We start from the raw sequence: 20,770 nt of genomic DNA, 5'->3' as shown, positions 1-20,770 counted from the left end.
CAAGCCCTGAGAGGGCAGAATGGGCTCCTTTTTTCAAACATCTTAAGAGCTGTGGAAGGATCCACAATGGAGTCTCTTAAGGAGGAGCCAGGATTGGGCCCCAGCAGCCCAACACTCATAAGGTTCAAACACAACGTGTGTGTGCTACTTGGCCATTTTTCAACAGATCTGGTCATTATCGAGGTTCTTCCCACTTTTGCGCCCCCCCCCCCGTGCTGAATCCTGGAAGTTACAAGACATCGGCTTGCGGGCTTTGAGTGGGTCAGACACTTAGAGATCATCAGGCCTGATCAGGGGCAGGAAAACAAGTTGCTAGCCCTCTTGAACGAGCAGCCTCTGCTTCAGGAAAATCCACCACTTTCTCAAACAGAAAGAAGGAAGGAGTTGATGGAAGGAAGGAAGGAATGAGTTGATGGAAGGAAGGAAGGAACTGATGATTGATGAATGGAAGGGAGGAGCTGATGATGGAAGGAAGAAAGAAAGCAAAGGAAGGAAGGCTGATTGCTCCTTGGGTCAAATGTGGCATTAGGTGAGGGGATAGGCTAGATGACCTCCGCGGAACCTCTCAATTGTAGGATTTTAATTGTAGGATTTTAATGCCCTCCAGATGTGGTGGTTGTTACACATTTGCTCCCAAATTAGAACAGAAAGCAAAAAAGGGATTGAGGAATTGTATACTTGTACATTGATTGTATCTTTTATGGAGTTATAGACAGTTGTACGTGTACATCTTGAACTGTTTGCTTTTCTGTCTGTCTCTCTCTCTCTCTCTCTCTGGCAGTCCATCGACCCAGGTCAGCAATTCACTTGGGAGCACTCCAACCTCGAGGTGAACAAGCCCAAAAACCGATACGCCAATGTCATCGCCTACGACCACTCCCGGGTCATTTTGCTGCCAATTGAAGGTACGTGATCCCATCAGGCGAGAGGTGGAAAGGCCATGAAGTGCCAAGTTTGTTGTAATTGGTACCGAAGCGAGTCTCCTCCAAGGGTGACTCTTTTTTTGAACCAGGTTGGAAAGAATGGTTAGATTTTTGTAACTTTGGGGGAAGGCTGCTCTGTTGGTTGCTACCGAGCACACACTCAGTCCCTCAGTTGCGTCTTTGGCTGCTTGCACAGTTCCCTTATAAGCTCGGAAATATTCTGTAGGACTTTTTAACGATTGTCATTAAATGAAGGCAGGGAAACCACATCAGCCTGGGTGATGTCAGATGGTAGCTTCCAGGAACCTTAGCCAACAGCAAAGCACCATGGAAGTTGTAGTCCCACATCTGGAAGGGGCACGCAACCTGCAGCCTGATCTAAAGAGACAGAGAGATCACAGCTTTTGGGGGGGGGGTATTTTGTTATTTAAAGTTGTTAATAGACCAACAAGTCTATGTTCTGTTTTCACCTTGTAGAGGTTGTTTGGTTGGAATTTGTGATCTCTGGATTTGTGCTACACGTTTGAATCTAGATCCCTCCTTATCTACCTCCTGCTATAAACCTGTCAGCTTTGTGAGAATAGGTGGGCGTGGAGGGCGGAGAAGGGAAGGGGAAAACCTCGCTGCGAATTCCCGTCGGGGCGCGGACGGGCGGGTGGAGGAGGGAATTAAGTGGCTTTGAAATTAGCAAGCGTGACTTCCTTTAATTATGTGGCCCAATTATAGATGTACGTCTGAGTGTTCTCCCCTCCGCCACCCTCCCCAAGCGCTTCTGTAATTTAAAAGTGTGTCAGGTCACCCCCACCCCCGTTGTGCTTGGTTTGTTTCAGGAGGTTGCAGGCGGCAAGACGCCAGCCTGGGGGAAAAAAACGTGAATATGGAAGGCAGCTGTAGGCCTGTGTTCCGTTCTCCTGCAAGCGTCAACTGCATAGGTCTATGGATCAGAGAAATCACCCTTGTGTCTTGGCGTACAAGGAAAAATGGTCGCCCTTAGGCAGGCTTGCTTCGATACCAGTTACAACAAGACTTCTTGGCTGGAGGGTCTTGGCGATGGCAAGGTTTAACGCAATGCCACAAATGTTCCACCCTGAGTTTTCCTGGGTGTGACCCTGAAGGAGCTTCCAGCATTAAACGAATGCTTTAATCCTCTCGGATGCTCCATGCCGTCTTTCACCGAAGGCTGCACAGGATCAAGGGGGCTGTTTCTTCCCCGGCTTTCCAAGATCCGTGGCCATGTCACGTTACCTGGGATAGAGCGGAGTAACCCTTTTGCCTGAAACCCCATGGATTGCCGTTGCTGACCGATGTAGAAAAATACCTCCCCCAGACAGATCCAGGCCTCGACTCTGTACAAGATCTCTCTGCATGAATTTATTGTATTTCCTGAGCTGGTTTCTGGGTCTAAACATGGTCTGACTTTGGTGATGATGATCCAGGAAAGAAGATGGGGTGCGGGGGAGAATTGTTGACTTATAAAAAATCTTTGCCCCCTCATTCTTGGCACTGGTTTTGATCACCCCGAGAGAGGCCAAAAGTGAATTGATGCATCCAAGATTTGTAGTCATTTGGGGGAGGCAGGCGTGCTTGGAAAGGGCCATAGATCCCCTCTTTTGCGGACATAGGCTCTAGGTTTGAAGTCTTCGGGTTTCGCGGTAGGACAGGGTGAAAGCCCTCATTCTCAATTTGAGAGATAGTTCCAGCCAAATGGGAAAATCCCAGGAGAGAAGGTCACCACTTTGACTGGGAGCAGCAGTAGACTGACTCCCGTACTTTCAGCTGCTGGTCCCTCAAGTTAGAAAGGATAATGGAGCAGAGAGTGCCAAAGGCTCCTTCTCTGCTGGAGAGCGGCTGCCAGCCATAGCAGACGCTGTTGGCTTAGATAGAGGACAGGTCCGATTTTGTATTAATTTGCCGCCTGCAGATATCTTAATGGCAACGCTACAGCCGAAAATGCAACAGACCTTGGCTTCCGGAAGGTGAGAAAAAACTGCGTCACCAGCGTTAAAGGGATTTGAACTAAAGTATTGTTTAATGTTATTTATTTGTGCAACAGAGGGGCGTATACCTAATTTACTTGTCTTCCCCTGTCCAGGGATTGTCGGGAGTGACTACATCAACGCCAACTACATCGATGGCTACCGGAAGCAGAACGCCTACATCGCTACCCAAGGGCCTCTGCCGGAGACGTTTGGGGACTTTTGGCGCATGGTGTGGGAGCAGCGCTCGGCCACCGTGGTGATGATGACCAAGCTGGAGGAGAAGTCCCGGGTGAGCAGTTAAGGAAAAGAAAGGAAGGGACTGGCGGGAGGAGGCGCCCGCATGCTGGAAAAGGACGATGGACGTTGGGCTGCGTAGAAACAGTTCGGTCAGCTGAAAAACAAGCGCCGGGGAATTATATTTAAACTTGTTTGGAATGCAAGTGGCTTTGGGTCTTTTTTTTTAAGGCAAGCCACTAATCGCATATAAATAGAGAAATACTGATGTGCCTGTCTCGGGGTTTATATGTGCTGTAGATATTGGGGTTGGAACTTCACAGGCATCATCTGTGAAGCACAAATTTGGGTGAGGTGGGTGGAGGCCTGCTTTTCCAAGGCTGGCACCAGGGTGGATATGCCAGACTACAGAACCCATCATCCCTGATCGTCGGCTGCACTGGCTGGATTGGATGTCTCTCACGCGGTGCAGAAAATCTCAGTCAGGACCCACAAAGATAAATGTTATTTGGTGGTTGTGGGTTTTTCGGGCTCTTTGGCCGTGTTCTGAAGGTTGTTTTTCCTAACGTTTCACCAGTCTCTGTGGCCGGCATCTTCAGAGGACAGCACTCTGTGCTCTGGTGTGGTTTGCTTGGGAGTGAAGTATTCATGGCTGTGAGATAGGCTTTTGTCCTTTTCAGGAGATGGGTGATTAGTGTTGTCTTGTTGTGGGTGTATTGTTGTGATAATGAGGAGGGATTATCTGTCACTATGATTGATGGGTGTCATTAGCTGGTCTTTTGTGTGTAATGATCCCCAGTTCCTTGTGGCTGGGTAGAGTTCGTTGACCTTTTCCACTATGTATTTTTCAGAGGTGGGAGCCAAGTTTTGTTGAGTTTCAAACTTTCCTCTTTTTTGTTGAAATTCTGCTGGTGCTTGTGGATTTAAGTGGGTTCAATAAATGTTATTTTCCTTTTTTTCTCCTCGCCTCCTGCAAGGATGCTCCCGTGACGGCAGTTTTCCCCAGCTTTGAAACAGCTAGAAAAGGGTTTGAGCTGTGAACATTTCTGTGAATGTTTCTGAAGATAGAAAATGGGATCTAATTTAGACAATCGAACAAACCCAGAATGGTGTGAAGCTGCTCTTTAAGTAGCCAAATCTTTCTGCGGGAAACTGGTGCTGGGTGTTCTGTCTGTTCCCAGAGAGCATGGGGCAGGTGGTGGTGGTGGTGGTGGTGGTGCTGATGATGATGATAATAATAATAATAATAATAATAATAATAATAATAATAATAATAATAATAATAATAATAATAATAATAATAATAATAATAATAATAATAATAAATTTATTGACTGTGCCTTGTTTTATAATAATAACAACAATAGCAACCTTAGAACTGCAGAACTGGAAGGGACCCTAAAGGGTCATCCAGTCCAGTCCCCGTTGGGTGGGCACCATGGGGGATTCAAACTCCCAACCTCTGGCTCTGCAGGCAGAGAGACCTCCACCCTGAGCTCTCCGGCAGAAATCTTGAATGTGGATTGCTAGATTCGTATTTTATAAGATTTTTTTTTTAGTTCTTACTGTTTTCCCCAAAAGTTGTGGTCCTGGTGGCCTTTAGGAAAAGAGGCTTTAGAAAATAGGACCGGTGCTATTGAAGAGGACAGACTAGCGGAGAAACCCTTTTTTTTTTCCAGAATTGAAACTGGCTACATAATTCAGCCCTTCAGAAGCCCCACATTTTCATATCTTTCAGCACTGGGTCCTTAGCATGCTCATTTCAGGAAGGGATTTTAAATCTTCACCTGTCCAATGTGTTCTGATTTTGGGATGCTAGGCGGGTGTTTGTTATTGTTTGGCAAAGTCGCTTCCGATTTTATGGTGACCCTGTGAATGGGTGACTTCCAAAAAAGCCCTCTCATTAGCCATCTGGCTTTGTAGTCTCAACGTTGTGGTTTCCATTAGGGAGCTAGCCCAGCTGACATTTGGTCCTCCTCTTTTCCTGCTGTCGTCCACAGTTCCCAGTTTTGTTGTCTTTTCCAGTGACTCTCACGATACACCCAAAGAACAGCCACCTCTGATTATTAATTCTTTGCTTCTGGTGAGAATCTGAGCTTGATCTGATCATTCATTTGTTCTTTTGGTGACTTGCAGTATCCAGAAGTGAATTGGTTTATTTCCCCAGGGGGTTTGCCATCTCGTTTCTCCCACTTGGACAGTCTGTCAGTGGCTCAAACCTCATTGTTAAAGGGCTCGTCTTTCAGATAAAGTGTGACCAGTACTGGCCCGGCCGGGGCACAGAGACCTACGGGATGATCCAAGTCACCTTGCTGGATACCATCGAACTGGCCACGTTCTGTGTCCGGACTTTCTCCCTCCACAAGGTAAGAGGAGCCCAGTGGGTGGATGATGTGCTGAATTATCTGTCAATGATGATAGCTATATGAGTCCAGTCTCTTTCCAGTTCCATTTTACCCAAACAAGAAAGAAGACAGAAATGGAGAAGGGGGATTTTGCTCATCAAGAGCCGCTAACCTGACAAAAGACCTGTTCGTCTTGGAAACGAATTCTAGTGCCATTCCCGTGGTCACGTACCCAGGGAAAGGTCAAACAGGCCAACTTTTTCATCTCTACTGGGAACTGGTCTTTTTTCGAGTTAATGGCTCTTGATTGCCCGTCCATACCATGTTTGGGGAGCCTTAAAATTCCTCCGTTTCTAATTGGGAGAGGGACCCATTTCTGTGGATTGATGGTACACCATTTGTTTTTGTTTGATTGGTTGTTTGTTTTTAAATGACCCTGAACCCAGCCCCGTTGAAACCCAGATGTCTTTCTCGCTTTTCCACACGTCTTGGCTCACTCGCCGCATTTATCCTGGAGTGCTGGAGTTTGCGGGTTCCCCCCCCCGCCTCGGCCCTCCCCGCTTCTGCCCCATTCAGGCTCCTGCCTCCTTCTGTGACTTGGTCTCTTCCCTCCCTCCGGTCAGAACGGTTCCAGTGAGAAACGCGAAGTCCGCCAGTTCCAGTTCACGGCCTGGCCAGATCACGGCGTCCCCGAATACCCGACCCCCTTCCTGGCCTTCCTCAGGAGAGTGAAGACCTGCAACCCGCCCGACGCTGGCCCCATCGTTGTGCACTGCAGGTAAGGCCATTTTGGCACACCCCGGGACCTCTTCTTCCTCAAGGAGTATATCGTGAACAGAGAAAGTGCGTGGAAAGAGGCCACTTCCATGATGGATGAAAAGAAGGGGGGGGAGATAAAAAGCGCTTTTTCTTTTTTGAAATACAACAGTAAGAACCTCAGATGTCCAATGCACACTTTGATTGTGTTTTTAATTTGACTTCTTTTAACATGGTGGACTGCCTTGAATCCTCCTCTCATTGGGAGAAAGGTAGCCTAGGGATGATGGTGAATCTATAACAAGATCCATCGTGTATCGGGCCCATCTTATCCCCAAATTCGGCTGGGTGACACGGGAGACTTCAGCCTTCAGAAAAGACGGTCCGCTTCATAGGAAAACCAAGAGCAGCTTTGAGCCTCTTCAAGGCGCTACCATGTTTCCCCGGAAATACGATAGGGTCTTATATTAATTTTTGCTCCAAAATAACTCATTAGGGCTTATTTTCAGAGGCTATTTTCTTTTCTTTTTTTCTTTTTTTTCATGTACAACCATCTACATTTATTCAAAGACAGCCATGTCATCTTCTGGTTTCTGTAGAAGGGTGGAGGGCGGGGTCTCGCAGCCTTTTTATGCACTCTCCGAAAGAATTGCTTTCTCGCGCCCATAGGATCTGGAGGCAAATTATGTGTAATCCGTCCCGAGGCTGGTTAGCAGCCATCTCCCCCCCCCCCTTTCTTTCCGATGCTCAGATGAAAAATGCCAGTCACTTGCCCACCAGAATCAGTGCAAAGCAAAGCTTCTTCAGAACGATACAGAGGAAACCCAAGGACTCCAGAAGGATTTTGGGGAGATGGAAACCCCGTAGCATCATCTCAGAACGCCTGACCTATGGCTCCACAAGCAGAGGATCGTCTGAGAGCGTGGAAGATTGACGGAAAGCGGGAACCGGGTTTCTTAAACCTTGAACAGGGAACATTTTTCACATCCATGGTTATAAAACCCCATCGTTCACTAAAAACGGCTCCATGGCTTGGCGATGCACCCGAAATCCACGTTATCTTCAGTAGAAGATTACAGACGGGAGCAGAGATCGGTTCGTGTCAACGCGGGAGCACGAGCGAGCGGTCACAGCGTTGGGACCACAGACGGCTCCGCTCTCCAAAAGTTGATTGGGAAACCGGCACAACCGGTGATGGAGTCGAGCCGCTGACGCCGGCCTCCACCTCTCTATAGAGCAGGCGTCGTGCTGGAATTCGATTTTCCACCCGGCAAGCCGTTCATGTCCAGTCCTTTTCGTTCCCCAAGAGACCAACGGAGGGAAGTACAGCTCGCGCCGGACTTAAAAAGGGAAAGAAAAAGCCACAATGGTGCAGCAGAGTCTCCATTTTCATGTTGTTTTTTTAAAAACAGAAGGCCGTTTGAAAGCTTACCTTCCGCCGGAAATTCAGCGGTCATTCGGTCACCTTGCAAATGGCAACTATAACTGCAGTGTGGTGTTATTGTTTTTAACGGCAAGTGGGCTTCGGGTGTGTCTCGGCCTGGCTCTCTTCTCCTTCACCCACCCCGCCGTGACACGCATGCACTCCTGCCGGCATCAGGGGTTGCAGAGTCTAATTAACCAAGATCAAAGGGCAGATCTCGGCGAGAAAAGGAACAAAAGCTGCCCCACGCTGTTGGAGCTGGAGGGGCAGGCTCCCCTTTTACATCGAGGGGGGAATTTGGCAGAATTCATCACACGCTCTGTCTTCCTTTCCTTTCACCACCATCCACGCGGCGCGCAGACGGTGAGGTGTCACCCTGATGCCTTCGCAGAGCAGTGCGGGGAGGATTTCTCCCTACCTTCAGGCCTCCCCTCTTGGCCATCGAACCCAAACATGAAAGGGACTTTTAAAACACCCTGTGCCTACCTTTTCAATCCACTTTGGCTCAGCCAATGCGGCTTTGTCCAGAAGGTTAACCCACAGAGAGCCAGTGCGTCTACTGTGGTTATTAACCAGGTTGTTAACTGGGGCTGATCACAGGGATCTCACAACTCCCCCGTGGCAGCAACTCCATGGGCTGCCGATCCGTTTTTGGGCACAACTCAGAGTGCGGGTTCTGACCTATAAAGCCCTGGGTCCCAGCTGTCTCAAGGGCCGCGTATCCCCCTTTATGAGCCAGCTAAGGGGTCGAGATCATAAGGGGAGGGCTTTCTCTCAGTCCCGCCACCTTTACCGGTATATCTGATGCAGACATCAAAAAGGGCCTTCTCAATTGCAGTTCCTTCAGACTCTGGAACTCCCTGCCACTGGAGACCATCCTGGCCCCCTCTTGGCTGTCCTTCCTCAAGCAGACAAAGACCTTCCTCTTTGGCCAACCCTTCCCTATAAGGACTGGCCTCACGGGTTGGGGTTTTTAGAGGGATGGTTGTGCCTTTCTGCTTTGAATGCGTTTTTGGACTTGATTTTGTTGACCATGTTTCAGGGTGGCATCTGTTTTGTTTTTGTTTTTTGGTGTTTTTTCATATTTGTATACTTTTCAAACCTTTCAGTGTTGTCTTTTAATTGATGTAGGCTGCCTTGGGTCTTTTTTTTAAGGAGAAACGTGGGGTAAAAATATTTTAAATAAATAAAATTATATGTTGTCAATGGAAGTGTCCTGCAATGCGTCAGATCTATGGCTGGAACACCTCAAAAATCTGATTTCTTCCTCCTCCTTCTCCTCTTCTTCTTCCTTTTCCTCCTCTTCTTCCTCTTCCTCCTCTTCTTCTTCCTCTCTTTCTTCTTGTAGTTCTTGGTAGTTGTAGTTGTTGTTCTTATAACCTCGATCTTTCTCTCTCACTCTCTCTCTCTCTCTCTCTTTTGCAGCGCGGGGGTCGGCCGGACCGGCTGCTTCATCGTGATCGATGCCATGCTGGAGAGGATAAAGCACGAGAAGACGGTGGACATTTACGGCCACGTCACCCTCATGCGGTCACAGAGGAACTACATGGTGCAGACGGAAGACCAGTACAGCTTCATCCACGACTCCTTGCTGGAGGCCGTTGCCTGCGGCAACACGGAAGTGCCCGCCCGGAATCTGTACACCTACATCCAGAAGTTGGCACAGATCGAAGTGGGCGAACACGTCACGGGCATGGAGCTGGAATTCAAGGTGGGCTGCCCGAGACCCTCTGGAGGTCCTTGTCCTTAGAATGGCAGAGCCGGAAGGGACCCTTGAGATCATCCAGTCCAGCCCCTGTCCGAAAGGCACCCTGGGGGATTTGAACTCCCCACCTGTGGCTCTGCAGCCAGAGACCCTCAACCCCTGAGCTATCCAGGGGTTTCTCCCTGATTTATACTCTCAGTGGTCCTGTCAGGTAGGCCAGGATGGGAGGAGTCCAGCTGGCCAGCAAATCACCAGGACTTCCAATCCAGCCGACTTAAATCTCTACAGGAGACACTGCAGTTCACTGGTTCCCAACCTTGAATTCCCAGATGTTCTTGGACTTCAAATCCCAGAAACCTTCAACTCCTAGGATTTCTGGGGGTCGCGGTCCGAGAACATCTGAGGACCGCAGGTTAGGAACCCTTGCTCTAGTGGATCGAATTTCTGGTTGAAATTCTAGGATCTCCAGGGAGAGAATCATGAGGACTAGAACCTTACCGCCAGTGTCTCATTGCCCATGACAGTGTGTGGAGGGGAAGCCACTGAGGCAGGCAGAGCTGGCTGGATCAGAGCTGTGTCCCCTCACCTTAGAAAAGGGCCACGGGTGCTTCTGCGATTTCCCTTCTGTGCTTGGTCCTTCGCCATAAGAAACTAGCTGGCTGAACTCTAGAAGGGTTGCAGGCTAGAAGAAGATGTTGAAGAAGCCCTGGCATCACGAGGAATGAATGGAAAGGCTCAGGTTGCAAGTCATGGAGAACCATCACCCCTCATGAGTAGACCAGCAGTTCTCAACCTTGGGTTTCCCCCAGAGATTTTTGGACTACAACTCCCCGGAACCCTAATGAAAGTTTCTGGGAGTTGGTGTCCGAGAACGCCTGAAGACCCCAGGTTGAGTGAACCAAGTGGGCCTGATCCAGGGCTGCCCTTCAGACCTTTGTCATTGCTTTGAGAGCGATCATGGAAGAAGTACCTCCGTAACCCCTGACCCTAACCTTCTTGCCCCTCTTCTCCAGAGGCTTGCCAACTCCAAAGCCCACACCTCCCGGTTCATCAGTGCCAACCTCCCCTGCAACAAGTTCAAGAACCGCCTCGTCAACATCATGCCGTACGAGAGCACGCGCGTGTGCCTTCAGCCCATCCGAGGCGTGGAGGGTTCAGACTACATCAACGCCAGCTTTATTGACGGATACAGGTATGGCCGGGGGCTCCCACCAAGGAGGTCTCCCACCACAATGCGTAGCTCCATTTGGGTGCCCGTGGCAACTAAGCGTGTAACCATCTCTCTGTGTCTTAATTCTGTCACTTTTCTCAGAATCCTCTCTTGTTTTCCTCCTGTCTTGGTTTGGTACCGGGTCTCTTGCGGGAGATCACTTGAGAAATCTGGGCCTGTTTTGGTGTGCACTTGGCTGATTGTAACACATTTTTAAAGAAAAATGTTCTGTTTTCTGTGCATTTTCCCCATCAGTGATGAAAACGTAGTTGTGGATATTTTTAAATTACCAGCCAGAATCCTGTTAGTTACATCTGCTGGTCGGACTGAGATCTTTTTTGGATTTGTTTTGACAACAAATCCCATAATTCTCCAGTTCCCTATAATGAGAGAGACACCAAAATGTGACTCGCCTAGGAGAAAGACCTAAGCCAGAAGGGTTTTTTTTAGGGCCTAGCTCGGCCTAACTTCCTGTTCAGAAAGAAAGCTCCCAGCTTGCACTGGGGCAGGAAGTGGTTGCCTGGACATGAAAAAGAGGAGCAGGAGGGAAGAAGAAAGCAAGAGCCCTCGAGTCCACCTTCTTCATATTCCGAAGGGAGCGGCAAAACTCTTGAACGGCATCCGATTGAAAAGCGCCGGCCTTCAAAGCCACGCTTTAAAATTGCCCCACTTGGGGTTTGGCTTTTGTTTTTACAATCACTTTAAAAGGAAAAGACCCTAAAAGGGTGGAAGGAGACGCCAAAAGGAAGCCAGTCCAGAGGGATCTCTGTGAGGGCGCTTTTGAAGTAAGCGCAGGCTGTATCTCACCAGCGGCGTGAGTGACCCATAGCAAACGGGGGCGGGGGGATCATTTTTGCTGATTTTCGCAGGAGCTTTGTTGCTGAAGGCTGGCCAGGATGGGCTTGGCCCCCCCACCCGGGCAGTTTTTCCCCACTTGATCTTGTCCTACACAATCCCTGAGCCGTGGGTGAGGCGGCACTCTTTTCCCTCATGAATCGGGCTCGTTTTTGGGTTTTAAAAAGCCGTTTCTGCTCTTCTTTGGTCAGGCAGCAAAAGGCCTACATCGCCACCCAGGGACCACTGGCGGAGACCACAGAAGATTTTTGGCGGATGCTCTGGGAGAACAATTCGACCATTGTGGTGATGTTGACCAAGCTGCGTGAGATGGGCCGGGTAAGCTTTGCAGGACAAGCAAACGCTCCCTGACCCCATGGTCGCACGCGTGCGCACAAACACACATACACACACACAACAAGTCCTTTCGGCATGGTTACACCCACCAAAGTGTGGTGGGAAACACCATAAGCAGCAGATGAGGAACCTGTCACCGCTTGCATCCCTGGTCGGGTGCCACCTCTTGCGCCTTGCATGTGGGCAGGCATGCAAACGTTGACTAGTTAATGGGCTACAATTAAAGAGGGAAAAGCATTAATAAAATAGGTGGAAGGAGGAGTGAGAGAAGGAATAAGATTAAAAGCTTAAATGCTCAACCAGCCAGCGGTGTTCAGGGCGCATCGGTTAAGTGTCCCACATGCGCACTCCCCCGGCACCATGGAGTTGGCTCTCCTGCCCGTTAAAATGAGTTAATGAGTGCATCAAGGGTGTTTTCCACCCAGCTCTCTGTCCGTCTTTGGACATACTTCCAAACTGTCCGTCGAGGAGAGAAAACCCCATTGAATTTGTTTTCCTTTTAATTTAAAAAAGCAACTTTGGAAAAAAATCAGAAAGCTCTTCTGAAAGATAGCAAGGGAAGAGGGCTGGCACCCGGGACAAACGGCGTGGTGTCTGATCAGGTGCACAGAAGGAAATTGAGACGTTTTCCTCTAAGAAAGCTCAGTTTAGCGCTCAAGAACGACCCGGGGGGGGCGTGGGAATCAGGACAGGACACGGCTCCCAGGGGAGGAACAAGATGGGAGGGATGAGCCCTTGCTTGATCCACGCCGTCCACAAGGGTTTGTGTTCAACGTGGCTTCTTCTCCCTTTGACCGCCAGGAAAAGTGCCACCAGTATTGGCCAGCGGAACGATCCGCCCGGTACCAGTATTTCGTTGTGGATCCCATGGCGGAATACAACATGCCTCAGTACATCCTGCGCGAATTCAAGGTCACCGACGCCCGGGTGAGTCCACGCCGGGATGCCTTGTCTCTTGCCGAGCCTCCGGGATCAGGCAGGGAGGTTCAGCGAACGGTCCTCCTCAAACGGGCCAGCGAGCAAACGACGCTCTCTCTAGGTCCGTAGCGTGACCTGACTCGGCTCGCGGGGTGGCCTCCTGGCTTTTCAGGAAACCTTTTGCAAACGTGTTCCTTTCGTACGGGAATGTTAACATTTCTGTCCGAATTTCTCTTACGGGACCAACGGGATGAACGTCAGCCGCTTCCCTCCGGCTGCCCATATGACCCCTGCGGGTTTGGATGGGTGGAGAGTTTGTGGCTGCCCTGAAGTCGTTTTGAAGCGAACCCGGTTGCAGTTGGAAGCCGGATCTCCCACTTTGACCCTCTAATGAACGGCTCAGCGGCAGTGATGAGTGCCAGGGATTTGAATGGACCTGCCATTTTAATTTCCCATAATTCCTTGGGGCAGGGGCAGTGCAGGAATGGGAAAAGGGGAAACCAGTGGAGCGGGCTGCCCCGCTTTATGGGGACTTCCCAAACAGACTTAAGAATCCTTGACAAGGTGACGAGAACCGGATTGTTCATTCACTCTTCATTTCCTGCGGACGGCTCTTCTGCCTCGCCTTCTTTTTGGTCCACCTAATTATAATAATATGATAATCTTTTTTTTTTTAATTTTATTTTTTAACATAAGGGGTGACAAAAAGGAAAAGGGGACTTAGGAATTTATGGGGAAGAGGAGAGACCATAACATGCTAACAACCATTCTGTACTTATTGCCATATCAAAATTTTAAGTGATTCTGTTTTCTCTTTTCTGCCTTTTAGATTAAGTTCTCATTTGAATATATGCTATTTACACGATGCCTGTTAATTTGGTCTATTTGTTGAATAGGTCCCATCTTTCTGTTGCCTTTTGTAGGGGATATTCCTTCATGACTTCTGATAAAATGTCCATTTCTGCTATTTCCCGTATTTTTTCAATAAGGTCTTCTTGTTTCGGTATCGTCGGACTTTTCCAATTTTTAGCATATAGAATTCTAGCTGCCGTAACAATGTACATAACTATACAGTGTTGCCTCGCTTAGCGAGTGCTTCGCTATGCGATGAATTCGCATAGCGAGGGGGTCCGGGCCATCGCTGGAGCGTTCGCTCAGCGATGGCCCCTATAGCGTTTTTTTCGCTTTGCGATGATCGCTAAGCAATTCGCTTAGCGATTTTCGCAGAACGAAGCGGGGAGAACAGCTGATTGGCGGTTCCAAAATGGCCGCCGGAAGGTCCGCGCCGCATTTTCGCGCCCTGCCCTCGCTTACTGAGGGCACGAAAATGGCGGCGCTATGGAAAAACATCGCTTAACGGTGAGTTTTAAAGCCATAGGAACGCATTGAACGAAGTTCAATGCGTTTCTATGGCTTTTTTTATTCCCGTTTAGGGATGTTTTCGCATAGCGAAGGTTAATCCGGAACGGATTAACCTCGCTATGCGAGGCACCACTGTATGTTGCTTTGACTTATCTATGCTATCAGGTATCATACTCAATAGAAACAATTCTGGAGTTAATGGCACATTACAGAGCATTATTTGTTGTAACATAGCATGTACTCTTTTCCAGTATTTTTTCGCTATTCCACATGACCACCACATATGATAATAACTTCCCACTTGTGTTTCACATTTCCAACACTTATTTGATACATCTGTATACATCTTTGACAGTTTTTCTGGGGTCATGTGCCACCTATAAAACATTTTATATATATTCTCTTTAAGGTTAACCGATTTTGTAAATTTTATGTTACTTTGCCATATTTTCAGCCATTGATCAATATCAGTATTATGCCCTATGTTTTGTGCCCACTTTATCATACATTCCTTAACCATTTCATCCTGCATTTTAAATTCCAACATATAGTTATACATTTTCCTAACAATTTGTTCTTTGGAGCCCAACAGCAGCTTATCAAAAGTCGTTTGCTCTGAATAGAAACCCTCTATTTTGTCTTTTGCATATCTAGATTCTAACTGTGCTCTAGGCCACCAATCTATATATACATTCTGTGACTTTAGTTCTTCCTTAGACCTTAATTCACCATCCTTTTTTAATAAATCTTGACATCTTAAAAAATTTGCTTTTGTCATAAGTCCAGGTTTTGTAAAGGCCTCTATCGGTGACACCCATGCAGGTATTTTGTAATAAATTTGTTGTATAATCTTTCTCCACATTCCCAATAAGGCTCTTCTTATCATGTGTGAGTTAAAATTCTTTTGTTCTTTATCCTTTTTATACCATAGATAAGCATGCCATCCTAACTGCAAGTCGGTTAAGTAGTCTAGTGTTTTCTAGGGTTATCCATTCTCTTATCCAATCTAGGATACAAGCTCTATAATACAGAACCCAGTCCGGGAGACCAAAGCCACCCCTCTGTTTAACATCTTGCATTGCCTTAATTTTAATTCTTGGTTTTTTGCCTTGCCATATGAATCTCATAATTATCTTGTTGAGTTCTTTAAAAAAGGACTGTTTTAGTATGATAGGAATCGATTGGAATAAAAATAAAATTTTTGGCAAAATGTTCATTTTGATCGTCGCAGTTCTTCCCAGCATCGATAGTTGTAATTTATCCCATTTCTCCAAGTTGTTCTGTATCTCCTTCATCAATTTCATGCAGTTATCTTTCAACAGTGTGCTTGTCTTCTTTGTAATTTGTATCCCTAGATATCGAATTTTCTTTTCCTCTTGAAAGCTCGTCTTCTCTATTAGCTCCCTTGTTCTCTCATGTTTTTAGTGGGTATTTTGGTCTTCTTTTGATTTATTCTCATTCCTGCCATGTCACCAAAATTTTTTAACATTGCCATCAGATCTTCCAATATGATGACTAAATCATCCGCAAAAGCTTGGAGCTTATAGACTTGCCCTTTTACTTTTAATCCTTTCACTTCCTTTTTATCTCTAATTTGGTCATTTAATATTTCTAGAGTCAAAATAAATAGAAGTGGGGACAGGGGACACCCCTGTCTAGTGCCTTTCTGTATTTGAATTTCTTTTGACAACTCACCATTTATTCTTACTTTTGCCTTTTGTTCAGTATATATTGCTTTAATTAGTTTCATAAATCTTTCTCCAACTTGCAGTGTTTCCAACGTACATAACAAAAAGTTCCAATCAAGATTATCGAAGGCTTTCTCTGCATCCAAGAATATCATGGCCATCTGTTTCTCCGGGTGTGCTTCATAATACTCCAAGGAATTTAAGATTATCCTTATATTATTCTTCATCTGTCTTTTCGGAAGGAACCCAGACTGATCTTGGTGTATCAGGTGGATTAAGATTCTTTTCATTCTAGTTGCCAGGATAGTCGCATATATTTTGTAGTCCACATTCAACAATGAAATCGGCCTATAATTTTGTATTTCTTTACCTTCCGTGTTTTCTTTATGTATAAGAGAGATTGTCGCTTCAGTCCATGTAGCTGGTATTTTCCCCTCTTCTTCGACATATTCTAGCAGTTTTTTAAATGGCTAAAATAGTACTTTTTCCAGTTCTTTGTAATATTCTGCTGGGCCTGGTGCTTTCCCATTTTTTTGTTTTTTAAGGGCTTCCATAATTTCTGCATGTGTTATAGGCTCATTTAAGGACTGAGTTTGTTCTTTAGTCAGTTTCATTTTGTTATACAGTGGTGCCTCGTACAACGAGTGCCCCGTTTAACGATGAATTTGCATAGCGATCGTATAACGATGTTGCCTATGGGGAAAACTCGCTTTGCGATGTTTTCCCCATAGGCACCATTTTCCCCCAGCTGAGCGGCGGGAGCCTCCGAAGGAGTGCTCCCGCAGCTCAGCTGGGGGAAAATGCCTGCGGTGGCCTCGGAAGGACCCTTCCGAAGGGTCCTTCCGAGGCCACCGCTGGGATTCCCCTTCCCCGCAGCCGGCTTCCCCGGCCATGGTTGGACTCTCAGGAGTCCGACCATGCATGGGGTAGCCTGCCGCGGGTCGGATCGAAGCCGCGAGGAGAGGGTGGGGGGATCCGGATGGATCCCACCACCCTCCCCCCGCGGCCTGAGGAGGGTGGGAGCCATGGCCAGACCCCCGCGGCCTGAGGAGGGTGGGAGGCATGGCCAGACTCTTTGGCAGCCACCGCGGCTCGGATCCAATCCGAGCCGCGGTGCCTGCCAAGGAGTCCGGCCATGCCTCCCAACCCCCCACCTCCTGCGGCTTGAGAAGGGTGGGAGGCATGGCCGGACTCCTCGCCAGGCACCGCGGCTCCGATCCGATCGGAGCCGCGGTGCCTGCCAAGGAGTCCGGCCATGCCTCCCACCCACCCCCACCTCCTGCGGCTTGAGAAGGGTGGGAGGCATGGCCGGACTCCTCGCCAGGCACCGCGGCTCCGATCCGATCTGAGCCACGGTGCCTGCCAAGGAGTCCGGCTATGCCTCCCACCCCCACCCCCACCTCCTGCGGCTTGAGAAGGGTGGGAGGGATGGCCGGACTCCTCGCCAGGCACTGCGGCTCCGATCCAATCGGAGCCGCGGTGCCTGCCAAGGAGTCCGGCTATGCCTCCCACCCCCACCCCCACCTCCTGCGGCTTGAGAAGGGTGGGAGGCATGGCCGGACTCCTCGCCAGGCACCGCGGCTCAGATCGGCTCCTGCCTTCTCCTCCACCGGGCACCTCTTCCGCTGCTGCAAGCACAGTCGGGGCAGCCCTTTGGGAGAAGCCAGGTGGTGGGGGAGAAGGCAGGAGCCGATGCCGTCTTCCCCCCCTCCCCTGAGGCTTCTCCCAAAGGGCTGCGCCCGATAGTGGGGGAGAAAACCGGATAATCCGTTCCTATTGGAACGGATTATCCGGTTTTCAATGCATCTCTATGGGAAAACACGTTTCACTTAACGATGTTTTCCCATAGCGATGGTTTTTTTGGAACCAATTAACCTTGCTATGCGAGGCACCACTGTACTTTAATATATATTCTTCCTGGGTTCCTCTATCGACTTCTTTTTTCTTGTATAGCTTGCGATAAAAATCTTCAACAATTTCCTTTAATTCTTCCTGTTTAAATTTATCTATTTCCTTTTCATCTTTCAGGGTTCGGATTATTGTCTTCACTTTCCTTAGTTTATATGCTAGCCATCTTCCCAGTTTATTTGTATTCTCAAAAAAATTTTGCTTTGCAAATTTGAACTTCTTTGCAGTTTCTTTGGTGAGCAGTATATTAATCTGATGTTGTGTAGATTTTATCTTCTCTATCAATTCTTTATTGGTTGGATTTTGTTTCAGCTGCTTCTCCTCTAACGCTAGCCTGTTTTCTAAGATCTCGTATTTTTCCCGTCTTTCTCTTTTTTGTTTTGCTGCAAATCTTATGGCTAATCCTCTAAAGCAAGCCTTACTTGCCTCCCATACCATAAGCATTGATGTATCTGGTCTCATATTCTGTTTAAAGAAGAAGTCCATTTCTTCTTTTGCTTTTTTCTTAAATTCCTCATTTTTTAGATGTAGTGTATTAAGCCTCCAATTAAATTCTCTTGGTCTACTACCTACTTGTACCAGAATTGGATTATGATCTGCGAATGTATTAGGTAGTATATCTATTTGTTCCAATTCTTTCATTATGTTTATTGACATCCAGCATGCATCAATCCTTGACCATGATTTATGCCTGTTAGAGTAGAAGGTGTAATCTCTTGTCTTGGGGTTACATGTTCTCCATATGATAATCTAATCTAATATATTCTTAGAACCACATAGCTGGAAGGGACCCCCCCTCGGGGTCATCCAGTCCAGCCCCTGTCAAGGAGGGTGGGGGATTCAAACTCCCAACCTCAGGCTCCACAATCAGAGACCTCGACTCCTGACCTATAGAAACCAAGGGTTGAATGTTCAAAGCCAGTGTCGTCTCCTTGAGTTTGGGGTTTTCCCCCCAGGCATGAGTCCTACTCATCCTCCCTCTACACCTTGGCTCCCTGGAGGTTCTTGGACTTCCAGCGCTCAGAAATCCTGGCCAGCTCAGCTAGCAGTGAGGGCTTCTGGGAGTTGTAGTCCGAGAACCTCTAGGGACCCCAGGTTGGGACCGACGGGTGTAAACCCATGGCTAATTTGAAGTGGAAAAATGGGGAACTGCATTACCGCAGATCAAGGTACAGTGGTGCCTCGCTTAACGGGCGCTCCGTTTAGCGACGAAACCACATAGCGACGAACTTTTTGCGATCGCAAAAGAGATCGCATTGCGATGTTTCCTGTGCATTTTTTTCGCTTTGCGATGATTGGTTCCCTGTTTCGCTTACCGATCATCACAAAGCGATGATTTTTTAACAGCTGATCAGTGATTCCAAAATGGCTGCCGGGTAAAAAAAAATGGCCCCCCGCTGTGTTTTCGCATTGATTCCTCGCTTTAGAGGCAGCGAAAATGGCCGCCATATGGAGGATCTTTGCTTTAAGGTCAGTTTTTTGCCCATAGGAACGCATTAAACAGGTTTTAATGCATTTCTATGGGCTTTTTAAAACTGCATAGCGACAAAATCGCTTAGCAGTGATTTTTGCTGCACGGATTAACATCACTATGCAAGGCACCACTGTATTTGTGAGCTCGGAATTGGTTCCTTCATCTAACAGTAGGGTCTCCTGGATCGGGCTCAAAATTTGCTCCAGCCAAAGAAAAAACCCCGAAAAAAAAACCATCCATTCCAAACAAGGCTCGGAAAGAGTGGGGTTTGGGGTCAAAACCTCTCCTGGAGAGGGTAGAGACACCCCCCCCCAAGCGTGCTCAATGCCGGGGAGGAGTTAGTGTGGATTTACTGCACTGAACCCCATCCCCATCTGTCAGTTTAACCTCTACCTCCCAGGGAGGTCATAGTGGTAAAAATAAAGGGAGCGGAGTCAGCTTCACGGGCGAAAGGCAGGATGCCCATGAAGTAAAACACAGTCATGTGATTGATGAAGCAGGGGGGTTAAGCAAAATGTGCCCAACCATCCAGCCCCAGCGGCTGTGTTGAGGTTGATGGGCTTTGTAGTCTAGGAACATCCAGAGGGTCGCAAATTCCCCATCTTGGCTTTACAGGGAAAGCCCATGGGTTGGGGAAAAAAACAACCCCATGTCTTCGAGTCTATGGAGTTTTGGGTTCCGGAGTCCTGCTTTCTCAGTTCTAGGAACCCTAGAACCCTAGGGGCCCTAACACACCCGTCTTGGTTCTCTTTCCCCAGGATGGCCAGTCACGAACCGTGCGCCAGTTCCAGTTTACCGACTGGCCCGAACAGGGCGTGCCAAAATCCGGAGAGGGGTTTATCGATTTCATCGGTCAGGTGCACAAAACCAAGGAGCAATTTGGACAAGATGGGCCGATTTCTGTCCACTGCAGGTAAGAAGACACCCTTCCAAATTCCTCAGATTAAAACAAGCCAGCTCGGTCAGAGCTTCCCGTTCCTTGTTTTCCAATTTGCCTCTTGCTAATTCATAATTCGCACCTTGGAAGTCAAGACGGCTGCTCAGCCGACCCTAGTTTTTAAGCCGAATACCCACTCCTGGGAGACCAGTTTCTGCCTCCTGATTAGCCGGCTTGGGCACGAAATGCGAGGTTCTTTCCTTCCCAAATCCTTTGCAGAATCCTTTAATTAGCAAACGTCTAAGCCGGGAGGCTGAGGTCCAGAATTTCGAGCTTAGCTGTTGTTCTTTCAGTTCCCCAAGCGAGAAAGAAAAATAACTTAAAGAGTACGCAAAAAAACAAGAGGCCCTTTTGGTTATTTGGATGTCTTGAAAAAGGGGCTAGTCATCAGGGCCAGAATCCAGGGAGAATAATCACACCAGTGTTAAGTCCATCAGCGCAGATTTCAGCATCAGATCACCGCCAGCGAAGACGTCGACGTACATATTTCTTGTCATGCCCCAAGTTGTGTGACTGACATGTGACTGGGAATGCAACCGTCGACTCCTTCACTAGTAGAAATTCTGAGCTTTGTTCTGACGGGCTGAACTCCGTCTCTAGGATTTGGGCCAGCATTATTTCATTTTGTAAAAAAGTATCAAGACAGGACTCGAAGTATCAAGGTCATTAACTAAGTCACCGGTTAGCTTGTAATGTGTTTTTACACATCACCAAAAC

At 47.9% G+C, this 20,770-nt stretch overlaps 1 protein-coding gene across 1 annotated transcript in view; it reads left to right on the top strand.

Moving 5' to 3' along the window:
* Nucleotides 1-20,770, top strand: part of PTPRS (protein tyrosine phosphatase receptor type S) — a 203,668-nt gene that overhangs the window by 174,823 nt on the left and 8,075 nt on the right. The window contains exons 27-35 of the mRNA XM_078378875.1: nucleotides 782-905; nucleotides 3,016-3,191; nucleotides 5,383-5,502; nucleotides 6,105-6,259; nucleotides 9,086-9,371; nucleotides 10,379-10,557; nucleotides 11,622-11,748; nucleotides 12,568-12,693; nucleotides 19,875-20,029. Of these exons, the coding sequence (XP_078235001.1) occupies nucleotides 782-905; nucleotides 3,016-3,191; nucleotides 5,383-5,502; nucleotides 6,105-6,259; nucleotides 9,086-9,371; nucleotides 10,379-10,557; nucleotides 11,622-11,748; nucleotides 12,568-12,693; nucleotides 19,875-20,029 (1,448 nt within the window). The remainder of the gene's footprint in view (nucleotides 1-781; nucleotides 906-3,015; nucleotides 3,192-5,382; nucleotides 5,503-6,104; nucleotides 6,260-9,085; nucleotides 9,372-10,378; nucleotides 10,558-11,621; nucleotides 11,749-12,567; nucleotides 12,694-19,874; nucleotides 20,030-20,770) is intronic.

This window comes from Pogona vitticeps, chromosome 7 (assembly GCF_051106095.1).
Source record: "Pogona vitticeps strain Pit_001003342236 chromosome 7, PviZW2.1, whole genome shotgun sequence".
Lineage (NCBI taxonomy): Eukaryota > Metazoa > Chordata > Lepidosauria > Squamata > Agamidae > Pogona > Pogona vitticeps.
This window is presented reverse-complemented; position numbering and strand designations above follow the sequence as displayed.